Source organism: Rosa chinensis, chromosome 6 (genome assembly GCF_002994745.2).
Source record: "Rosa chinensis cultivar Old Blush chromosome 6, RchiOBHm-V2, whole genome shotgun sequence".
Lineage (NCBI taxonomy): Eukaryota > Viridiplantae > Streptophyta > Magnoliopsida > Rosales > Rosaceae > Rosa > Rosa chinensis.
The window spans coordinates 17,275,290-17,287,679 of NC_037093.1; the positions used below are offsets into that span (position 1 = coordinate 17,275,290).

The 12,390-nt window shown below is 38.5% G+C and overlaps 1 protein-coding gene across 1 annotated transcript; it reads right to left on the bottom strand.

Annotated features, from left to right (window-relative positions):
- Positions 1-297: 297 nt before the first annotated feature.
- On the bottom strand, positions 298-2,491 carry LOC112173591 (E3 ubiquitin-protein ligase TRIM47-like). The gene is made up of 2 exons (XM_040509393.1): positions 2,414-2,491; positions 298-1,379 (listed from the first exon to the last, which is right to left on the bottom strand). The coding sequence occupies exon 2, from the start codon at positions 1,364-1,366 to the stop codon at positions 557-559; it is 810 nt and encodes a 269-aa protein (XP_040365327.1). The 5' UTR covers positions 1,367-1,379; positions 2,414-2,491; the 3' UTR covers positions 298-556.
- Between the last annotated feature and the right edge of the window lie 9,899 nt (positions 2,492-12,390).

A 12,390-nucleotide genomic window follows, 5' to 3' on the forward strand; every position in this document is an offset into this window, starting at 1 on the left:
CTGCATATTCTTTGAAATTTCTCCGAGTCACTACGTTATTAGAGTCTACATTTGCAGGCCCAACATTGTTAAATTACATTTTGATGGTTAGACTAATGCAAGCTTTGATTTGCTTAGTGCACTGAAAACCTAGGAGCATGGTCAGCCGGAGACCAAGCCTGAAAGCTTTGTGTTTGAGAGACTTTCACACTTTCATTTAGCAACTCAAACATGCCTTGTAATTTAACAAAAACAGATTCAAAATCAAACTATACTATTGAAACCAGATGCATGTTCGATTTATCTTGTTAGCTTGGGTCTAGATTAGAATCAGTATCTACTTCATTCATATGAAACTTAACACGGGAGATAAGAGAATCATCCTACAGTGAAGACCTGTTACAATGATAAGCTAAGCGATAATTATAGGACAAGTAAAACAGAGCAATGAACTTTCTGCTTGGCAACCTGATTTTCTAATGAAGAGTTCAGAACCAGTTTCAAACTCAAAACAGCTAGAGAGCTACAACCCCGGACATCTTGGTCCACTGTTGTCCCTCAATGAAGCTTGTGAAGCCTAAGTTGGGTTGAGCACAACCCAGGGTCCCAGATGGCTTCCTTCTCCATTGCTATCCATCACTTCAACCTCCTCACTTGATACAGTATTATTTCCACTTCCTTCTTCATTAACATCGTTCCTCTCTTCTGCTGCCTCACTCGACTCATTGATTTTTCTTTCTACAGCTTCAATGAGCTTATCTGTGGCAACATCTATTATCCTCACTAGCATGTACTGTCCCACACGTATTAACAGCCTACAAACTTGGTTCAGAATGACATTGGCAGTTGAAGGAGTGGCAAGTGTTTGATCAGATGAACAGTTTGGTACTGATGGAGTGGCAGGTCTTGGATCAGTCCATATGGGAGCTGAAGGAGTGGCAGGTCTTGGACCAGTCGGCCATTCAGGAGCCGAAGGAGTAGGTGTTGGATCAGTTGGCCACTCTGGAGCTGAAGGAGTGGCAGGTCTTGGACCAGTCAGCCACTCTGGAGCTGAAGGAGTTGGCCTATATGGAGTTGAAGTAGTGGCAGACTTTTGACCAGCTTGCCTTTCTGGGATCTCAACACTGGCTACAGGTATAGGCCGAGACTTTTGATTTAAATCTTGTGATTTTCCTATTCCATACAGAGGAATCAGTTTGCTATCCTCTATAATAGCATTGCATACAGGGCAAGGGCACCTCTTGGAATCATGTCTTGGGTTGCGAAGCCATGTATATATACAAGACTTGCAGTAAAGGTGGCCACAAGGTGTTACAATTGGATCTTTATCAGCAGATTCAAAGCAAATGTTGCAGGTGAATCCACTACCACCATCACTCCCATCCATGAGCTTCAAAGTCCTAAAACCCACCAATAATCAACCACAAAGTTCAGAAATCCCAAAGTGAAAATGTAATAGTATATCCTATCCTATCAAGCCATCAACTCAAAGTAATAGCTGTATAAATATTTTGCAACATCGCATATGATAGGCATTTATATTTTGAAGGAGTTTCGTATATGAAGAAATACAAACAGAGAAAGCTACAGCCAATTTTCTAACAGAGAAGAAAGAAGCATCACACAACCATACTTCCTTGAACAACCCACTCTGTATCATTGTGACATATTCACAAACGGGTATTTGGCTTATCCCAAATAACTAATGTAGAGAAAAAAGAACATAGGTTTACCGCCAGATTTTACATTGTCAAAGGATAAGAAACCTCCATCCAATTGTCCAATTTCCTAAATATAGATACATATTGCAACCCCTAGCAGTCTAATTAGCTTCAGACATGATACGAGAGTAACAAGACGCTTATCATCAACTCCATCTAGCTCATGCTATCACATTACTAAACGATGAGAATGGCTGAGCATACTGCCTTATAGGTGCTGTCCATTCAAAAAGACATACTGCTCTATTCAAACAACAAAGAAAACAATATGCTACTTGTTTCGCGATGATCATGAACTAATAACCATATCAAACATTAAAAATATTTGATCCATTTAGTCATATCTCATCAAAATTGACAAAAATTGATTCTTCAAATTTAGTCAAACAGCAGACAAAGCATTATTCCCAGATACCTTTACAATCAGATGGTACCAAAAAGGCTCACCAGATAGTTGATTTCAAATTTTTCAACAATTAACCTTCTTTCCCTGCACAATCATATAAGAAATTATATCATAACTCAGAGCTTCTTACAAAATCAAAGAAAATTTAGCAAGTTCCTGCAAAGCAAAAAAATGAAAACCTGCAAGAGCTTGCCTTACATAAGTTGTCAGGAATCAAGAGAAAAGGATCACACAGGAAATTGGAAACCCAGAATTTTGGTGAAGTAAAAACCCACAAGTTTGTAAGAAATTTGTTAACAATCCTTACGAGTATTTGGAACCCACGAGCGCTTGCTCCTTGGTCGATGAGATGCCGCGAATTTGGAGCGAGAATGCGAGAGAGAGAGAGAGAAGAACTTGCTTTGTGGACTCCCCACCGACCTAAGGGCCAATTGCATTTTTATATGTCCGTGGTTTAGTCATTTACTGTAATTTAGTGGGAGTGTTCTCCAAGCAAAGAGTTTTTTTTGTTTTTTTTTTATCCGTGGTTATGACTTTTGGTGGTAGTGTCCTCCAAGCAGATTTTGTTTTTTTTTAGGCTGCTAGGGTTTAATGATAGTAGTGACACTAAAAAAAAAAGATTTTGGTAAAACAACATATGCTTCAATTGGAGATATGGATTAAACAACAAAGTGATGAAGATAAACGATAGTTAATGATAAAGATTGATGAGTTGATGAATCCAGGTAGTACTTTATTAAAAGAACCTGCTGAGAGGGCGAAGTCAAAAGGGAGTCCACACAAGATACTGGATTTGCCCTTACAAGTCATGACAGTCACTCACAGAAACCTACTATTTATGAAGTTCGTCAAAATGTTCCCCATGGTCCTATTATTCCCATTCAGAATACTACATCAAGTAAGAAACCTAAGGATTACTACTAAAATTAAGCTACAAATGTCATTCCTATTATTTTTTCGCACATTCAATATTTCACTTGTTTTTCTCACAAAAATTTTGTGCTCACTTTACAGTGCCCAAAAGATATTGGATTTTCCCTTACAAACAAATATAATGAGCAATCTTCAGCCTTATATTATAGGTACATATGAAGTTGAATCTGATGGCAACTGTGGACATAGAGTTGTGGTTCCAGCAATGGGTTATGGTTGAAAATCATGTGCAAAGTTCGTAGGATTTAATAAATGAGTTGCATATATGTGAGAGCTATATGTAATTCTCTTTGGTGGAACTAAGGAGGTTGAGAAGGTTTAGTAGAAGCTTAACTATTCTACCTCTGGAAATGCACCAGAAAAGTATTGGGTGTATTTTCAAGAAATGGGGCATTTGATTGCAACATGTTATAGTGTAGTGGTCATATTTCTATCAGAAAGGCAATGCATAACATTCCTCCCCATAGTGGAACACAAGATTAGGCAGTTGATTAACAATGATCTTAAAGAGATTGGAATTGGCCATGTGAACGAAAACCATTTTGTGTATATACGTCATATTTCATTCCTCTAGATTTTCCTTTTTGTCCAACTTCTTTTCATTATAGACACACACACACAGATTTTGCCCTATTTTTTATGTTTTAGTTTTCTTTGGGTTGGGACCTCTATAATACATCTAGTTGGGTTCATTTTTCTCCGGACTATTTTGTAGCGCGGGTAAATTGGCATATGTAATTTTCTTCTATTTCTGACATGAAAATGTGAAAAATAATAAAAAAATTAATAAATAAAAGTAAACTAATTTACAGGTTTCTTCATGTTTCTTTAAAAAATAAAATAAAATAACAAAATTTACAGACTTGTCGTTTTACTGTTTTTCCCTCTTCTAAATTTAATTGTGTAATTTTAGTGTCTTGGTTGGAAAAATGCAATTTTGAACTAATTCCATCCATGTGGAGAGAATTTCATAGGATTTTTATCTATTTACCCCATTTTTAGGGATTTTTTTCCCACTTACCCCATTAAATTTTTTTAATTCTCTCTTACCCAAAACACTCTAAGGACGTCTTCCCTAATACCCCATTAATATATTTTTTTTGTTTTTAATTTTTTTTAATACCATTTTACCCTCATCCTTTATTACTTAGAGAGAAAGAGAGAGAGAGAGAGAGAGAGAGAAACCATAGGAGACTTCGCCGGAGCCGGTCATCGGTCGCCCGGATTCCGGTCATCGGTTGCCGATTTTGATCATCGGTCGCCGGAATCCGGTCACCGGCCGTCACCCACCGGATTTCTCTGAAAATCTCTATTGCCCCCCAATAAGCGTCTATTGCCTCCCAATACAATAGGGGTATATTGCTCCCCAATAGACGTCTATTGCCCCCCAATAGACGTTTCGATTACCGAAATGGGAACTAATCTTCCTATAATTAAACAAATAAAACTTTGATTGAAGAAAAAAAAGAGGAGATTACATCAATTTAAAACGTGTATTGCCCCTCAATAGACGTGTATTGACCCCCAATAGACATTTAATAGGCGTCTATTGCCCTCCAATAGTCTTTTTCTTTTTCTTTTTTCTTTCCTTCTATTCTTCTGCCCTCATTTTATCCAAAAAAAAAAAATTAGCCAGGTCAGCCGGTTCAAAGTTCTACCATCTGTTTGCTTTGCATCACTAAAAAGTTCAAATTAGCTACGAGGGAGCTTCGGAGGTGTGATTTACGGACACTAATGTAAGTACTTGGACTACTCCCTTCAACACATGACTTTCCCAAGATCTCAAGGACAACAGACATGCAAAGAATTAGGAGTGTATCTCTCCTAATTGCTCGCAGAAACAAAGGAAATAAAGGAAGATCTCATGAAGAGAATTTCAAGGAAACTATCTCACTGATCTTGAGATAAAGGTCTCTTTAATACATATCATATTTACATGATTCTAAATTAATATGCATTGATTTGAATTGATCTCAAAATCTCCTTATTTATGCATATCCGATTACATGCTCAAATCAGTTTTAAAACCCTTCCATATTTATCTTATTCTGTTTTTAAGATACGATTGATTTGAGGGGGAGTCCTGCTCCTATAAAAGGATCTTACAAACTGATTTACAAGCGGGCATTATTTTGCATAAAATCAGTTTTTGATTGAACTCTTAGTTTGGTTGTTCAAATCGGTTTTTGAAAACTCTCAGTGTTTGTTTCATGTATGTCATTTCTTAATCAATCACTTGCATAATTCATTCTCAAGATCAGTGAGAAGATTGAATATGAAGATGATCGAATACAGATTGGCTAGTCTTTGATGTTGAATAAATTAGAAGTTAGAACAGTTGTAAAACAAGTTAGCATCTGTTGCTAAGTGAAAGTGTTTGTTGTGAACAAACATTACTTGTATACTGTAAACTTGATTATTTCATATTGGATTGATTCTTCGTGTTGGCTAAGTAAAAAGCCACGCAGTGAAGTTTCCTCAGTGGAGAGGTTTACACTGCGTTAGCAATTTTTGTGTCTGCGTTATTTCATTTGTGTACTAGAATAGGGTCAGCTTTCAAACTCTATTGAAATTGTTCCATCTTGTAAAAACAATTGGCATCAGAGCGGGTTCTAGATTCTTCTAGTGATCCCGAGAAAGATGGAACATTCACGTGATAGAGCTGCTGGTGGATCTGTCAATAGTCCTCCATGGTTCGATGGTGGTTGTGAAAAATATACTCAGTGGAAGATATACATGAAATCATATCTCTACGCTCAAGATGAACATGTGTGGAATATTGTGGAGATGGACTGTACCTGTGATAAAAGCAAAAGGAGAAAGCTCTTCCACTGTCACTCCCAAACCAAGGAAGGACTGGACTGAAGAAGAAGTTCGTGATCTGCAAGCAGACTTCAAAGCCAAAAACAGCATCTTCACAGCTCTATCTGAGCGAGAAAAACTGAGAATCAGTCATTGTGATACTGCCAAGCATGCATGGGATCTTCTACAGACTACATACGAGGGAAATAAAAAGGTACGTGCTCAGAAATTACAAGCCTTGATCTTTGAATTCGAGACAATGACCATAGGAGACGATGAAACAGTAGATGACTTTCATGGTAGAATTCTTAAAATCTCTGGTCAATGTCGTAGCCTGGGGGCACCCTTTGATGAAGACAAGATTGTCAAAAAGATACTCAGAGCTTTGCCAGAAAAATTTCATTCAAAAGTCACAAGCATAGAGGACTCATTTGATATTGATGAGTATCCACTCGATGAACTCATCGGAAATCTTAAAACTTATGAGATGAGATTGAAGCCTGAGAAGAAAAATAAAGGTGTGGCCTTCAAGGCAATCAAAGAAGAGGAAGAGGAGACATTGGATCTTGCACTATTAACAAAGGAATTTAAAAGGTTCCTCAAAAACAAGAACTCATCCAGAAATCCAAACACATCTAAGAAAAACTCCTACAATGGCAGCAGCAGCAGTGATTACAACAGCAAGAATGGGAAAACGAACTTCAAGGGAACTCATTCAGGCAAAACTAAGTGTTATGAGTGCGGTGGCTATGGTCATATTTCTACTGACTGCGGAAATAGGAAGCATGGAAATAGCAACAATAAATCACTTCTCTCAACCTGGAGTGATGATGAGTCTCAGGAAGTTGAAAATGTTACGTTTGTATCATCACTTCTACCTGACTCCGATAGTGATGAAGCCTTCTCTGATGATGAAACAAATATCCGCTGCAGACAACTCTACAAAGCTTCAAAGGCAACTCTCCTCAGAAACTTGAGTTTGGAAAAAGAAATTGAATTCCTGAGAACCGAAAAAGAAAAATTAGAGAAACTTTTGGAGACATCACAATCTGCATGGGAACTAGAAAGAAGCAAACATGTAGGTGAACTAGCAGAGTTGCAAGATGAACAGAAGTCTTCAACTTGGAAGAGTGAAAAGACTGAGTACATCAACAGAATCAAAATGCTAGAACTGGAAGTTAAAGGACAACAAGTATTGAACTTGGAATTATTAACTAAAGTTGAGACCTTGCAAGATGAGTTACGATCAACTCAAGAAAAGTTCACCAAGTTCGATGTTAGCTCTAGTTCCATGTCCAAGTTGCTTGGATCAGGAAAAGCTCCTCATGACACTTCTGGATTAGGGTATAATGGAGAAAGTTCCAAAAGCACTAAGTTCGTAAGAGCATCGAGATCATCCGTAGAAAAGCAAGAAGCTTCCATGGAGAATCAAGTCATAGTTATGAAGAAACGGAGGGAAGATCAACCACCACCAAATTATCAGGTAATGCTTGACCAAGAATCCACCACTGGTCGAAACAGGTACGTGAACTCTAGAACCTTCATTCCTACTTGTCATCACTGTGGTAAGATAGGACATATCAGACCTAGATGCAATGAAAGATTTTCAATCTCACAATTTTCTCAAGAAAAGTGTACTGTTGAATCTCTGAAGTGTGAGCTTGAAGAACAAAAGGAACTCATTAACAAACTAACTGAACTGTTCTCTAAGAAAGATCTTCAAACTGAAAGAAGAAAAGATGTCTGGACTAAGAAAACTGAATTTGATACTACATGTCTCTTTGCGTGTGCTAATACAACTCATATTGAGGCAACTTGTTTAGTAGCCCTGACTGCTCTAGCTGAAAAGCGACGAGACTTTTGGTATGTTGACAGTGGCTGCTCTAGACACATGACTGGAGACAAAACCTGGTTCACTTCCTTTGAAGATGAACACACAACTGGATCCGTCACTTTTGGAGATGGGAGGAAAGCTAATATACTAGCTCGAGGTACGGTTAACACTCCAGGTATACCTAATCTCAAAAATGTATTATTTGTCGAAGGGTTAACTGCAAATCTTATCAGTGTCAGCCATTTGGCTGATGACTATGAAGATGTTTGGTTTAACAAACAGAGATGTTTGGTTTTAAATCAGAAAGGAGAAGGTATTATGGGAGGTAAGAGATCTTTTGATAATTGCTACCATATTCCGGCTAATAAATCTTTCAGCTTGCAGTCCTGCATGTCTGTAAGATCCACAGAAGAAACCTTTGAACTTTGGCACAGAAGGATGGGACATATAAACTATCAAGACTTACTAAAGCTATCTTCCAAACAATGTGTCAGAGGTCTACCCAATCTAAAAGGCAAAACTGACAAGATATGTGGCGATTGCAAGATTGGAAAGCAAACCAAAGCATCTCACAAAGCAGTGAATTCTGCAACAACCTCAAGAGTATTGGAACTGTTACACATGGATCTCATGGGACCAGCTCAATCCGATAGCATTGGAGGTAAGAAATATATGCGTGTTATTGTGGATGATTTTTCAAGGTACACATGGGTCAACTTCTTAAAAGATAAGACTGAAACTTTTGAATCTTTTAAAAACTTGAGCCAAAAATTAATCACTGAAAAGCAATCATCAAATACTCACATAGTTAGAGTAAGGTCGGATAATGGTACTGAATTTAAAAACGTTGCCTTCTCTAATTATTTCCATGAGCTTGGTGTGTCACATGAGTTCTCAGCTCCAATCACTCCTCAACAAAATGGCATTGTAGAAAGGAAAAATAGGGTATTGCTGGACATGGCTCGAGTTATGTTACATGTTGCAGGCTTAAGCAAAAACTTTTGGGCTGAAGCTATCAGCACTGCGTGCTATACAATCAACAGAGTCTTCTTCAGACCAGGTACTAATCAAACGACATACGAACTGTGGAAAGGTAAGAAGCCAAATGTTGGATACTTACATGTGTTTGGAAGTCCGTGCTATATCCTACGAGATAGAGAGCATCTTGGTAAGTTTGATGCTCGGAGTGATGATGGCATCTTCCTAGGTTATTCCCTAAATAGTAGAGCTTATAGAGTTTATAACAAACGAACTCGAGTTGTTATGGAATCCATTAATGTCTCTATTGATGATCAATGTATGAAACAGGAAGAATTTTTTGCAGATACATCATCTACGTCTCCATCAATTCCTCAAATATCAAGCCATGACGTTCAGAATGAAGAAGAGGAACTCACCGATAACATTTTTGAACCAGCCCCAAAAATGCAAAAAGGTTTCAAGCAAGTTCAGAAAGACCATTCTAGTCATGACATTATTGGCAATATAACCGATGGACTGACAACCAGAAGGCAAGCTACAACACAGGTATGTCAAGATGAGGTAAGTCAAGGAAATGCTTTATTGTGTTTTCTTACTGAACATTTGCTCAATATGAATATCATATCTCACTTTGGTTTTGTATCCTTGATTGAACCAAAAAATGTAAAGGAAGCCTTGTTAGATGATCACTGGATCAATGCTATGCAGGAAGAACTAAATCAATTTACTAGAAATAATGTCTGGTACTTGGTCCCTCGACCCAGAAATTGCAATATCATAGGAACTAAGTGGATCTTTAGAAACAAAAGTGATGAAAAGGGTAATGTGGTTAGAAATAAAGCCATGCTTGTGGCTCAGGGGTATTCACAGGTCGAAGGACTTGATTTTGATGAAACTTTTGCTCCTGTTGCACGATTAGAATCTGTAAGATTACTCTTGTCTGTGGCATGTCATCTTAAGTTCCAACTGTTTCAAATGGATGTCAAAACTGCGTTTCTAAATGGTATTTTACAAGAGGAGGTATATGTGGAACAACCTCAAGGCTTTACAGATCCACATCATTTAGACCATGTGTATAGGCTTGAGAAAGCTCTGTATGGACTGAAACAGGCTCCTCGTGCTTGGTATGAAAGGCTTTCAAATTATCTTGTGAACAAAGGATATTCTAGGGGTTCCATTGATAAGACCTTATTCGTCAAACATAAAAACAATGATATTATTATTGCTCAAGTGTATGTTGATGATATTGTCTTTGGTTCCACATCGAAATATCTTGTCAAAGAATTTCGGTCTGTCATGGAAAATGAATTTGAAATGAGCATGTGTGGTGAGCTAACCTTTTTTCTTGGGCTGCAAGTAAAGCAACTTGATGCAGGTATTTTTCTCTCTCAAACCAAATATGCTGAAAATCTCATCAAGAAATTTGGTCTTGAATCCAAGAAAGTGGTCAATAATCCCATGAGTACCACCACAAAGTTGAGTGAAGATCAGAATGGGAAACCTGTTGACTCCACAATCTATCGAAGCATGATTGGTAGCTTATTATATCTCACTGCAAGTTGACCTGATATATCCTACAGTGTGGGAGTATGTGCTCGGTTTCAAGCTAATCCTAAGGAGTCCCACTTAGAAGCTGTCAAAAGGATCATCCGATATATTGCTGGCACAGTTAACTGTGGAATCTTCTATACCTTTGACACTAATGTGGAAATTGCAGGATATTCTGATGCTGACTGGGGAGGAAACTTAAAGGACAGAAAAAGTACTTCAGGGGGATGTTTCTTCATTGGTAACAACCTGGTTGCCTGGCACAGCAAGAAACAAAATTGCATCTCTCTATCTACTGCAGAAGCTGAGTATGTTGCAGCTGGAAGTTGCTGCACACAAATGCTCTGGATGAAGCAAATGCTTCATGACTACGGCATCCTTCAAGGTAAGTTGTCTATCTTTTGTGATAATACCAGTGCCATTAACATTACAAAAAATCCTGTTCAACATTCTCGAACATAGCACATTGATCTTCGATATCATTTTATTAGGGATTTGGTTGAACAAAACATACTTGAATTAAGCTTTGTGCCCACTGAAAATCAACTTGCTGATTTGTTTACTAAGCCCCTTGACACTGCTAGGTTTGAGATGTTAAGAAATGCACTTGGGATATGTTCTAAGCACTAAGGCACACGAATGACTGTCCTCTGTTGAGTGAGAAATTTGTGATCTTAGTATCCCTTGACCACAGTCACTAGTGAAATGTACATACTGTTCACTATGTATTCTTAGTTTACATGCCTTATTCTAGACAAGACATTGTGTACTCATGTTTCATATCTTATTCGGAAAATCCTCATATGCACCTACACTTATAGCTTATGTGGTGGCCTCCTCATTGTTTAATGTCCAGAGAGATTCGGTGAAATAGGTGAACTACTTGAATTGCTCAAATGATCTCTTCCCTCTTCTCAAAGTAATCAGGTCCTAGTTGTGGTGAACTTTCTAGGATTTGTAAGAAACGAGAATGGATAACTACATCTCATCTCTCTAAGTAATCAGGCCTTAGTTGTGGTGAACTTTCTAAGGTTTGCAAGAAACGAGTCGGTGAGTGATATTTGCACGTACAACAAAATATACAGACAACTACTCGAGACTCTCTCCATGGAGCATCCTTGTTATGTTTAGTACCCTAAGAATATCTATTCTGGGAGTTGCTGAGAAGAGTCTTGTTACATGAGTACTACTTGTCACTAAATCAAAGCGGTCTCTGACTTCGATAACATACGTGCTTAGGAACAATGTTTCCTACCCCTCTAAGGAGATCTCATGAGCCTAGTTCGGATATCTAGCTCTCTTCTTTCACTCTTTCTCTCTGTCACTAAACATGGTTCTATGCCCCACTCACTGGTTATACTCACTTTTATCACCGAGTTTTTCTCTAAGATCTGAATATGAGTACCCATTCTCCTTGTTGATAGAATACATCATGTTCCATACTTTGAACTATGTTCACTTCACTACATGATCTGTGCTCTCTGTGATTACACTATGCTTTTTTTTCTCTCTTCGATATGACCTATGCATTCAGTGTCTTAATTCTTAGCAAAGGAAGCGATCATCCACTATAATTGCTGATTCTCCAATTGTCTCTTGTCTCTTCGTTTCCTTCCTTAATGGCCATCTGACTGTACTTAATTTCCATAATGATTATGCCTAAGTTGAGGGGGAGACGTTCTCTGCATGCGTACTTCTAGGAAAAATAAATTGTCATAACTTCTCTCTTCAATTGAGACGCTATCCCAATCGGTGTGTCCTTTGGTTTTCCCTAAACCTATCTGTTTCATATATATAGCCTCTCTTGTCTCCCTCGGATTTTACTTTTGGTTGTCTCTGTGTGCAGGTTTATTCATTAACTAGTTTGTCTCACAATGGTCCGCACAAAGCAAACAACTCGCCTTGGTGGACATCGCCGCCTGCCTCCTCCAGAGGACGGCCGTCAGGCCGCTGTCCGCGCCGGGATTCTTCATCCCGGCATGCAGCGTGAACGCAGTCGAAGTCCTCCTCTGTGCTCCTCCTCTTCTGGTTCCTCTGCTCCTCCTCCTCCTCCTGTCTCTCTGGATAGTCTCCGTGACCAGCTCCTGGTGGCTGACTGGAGAATTGCCTGCCTCACAACGGACATGGATGACATGCATTCCCTTCTGGTTCGTACTCGTCATGCTCTGACCACCCTCACACAGGAG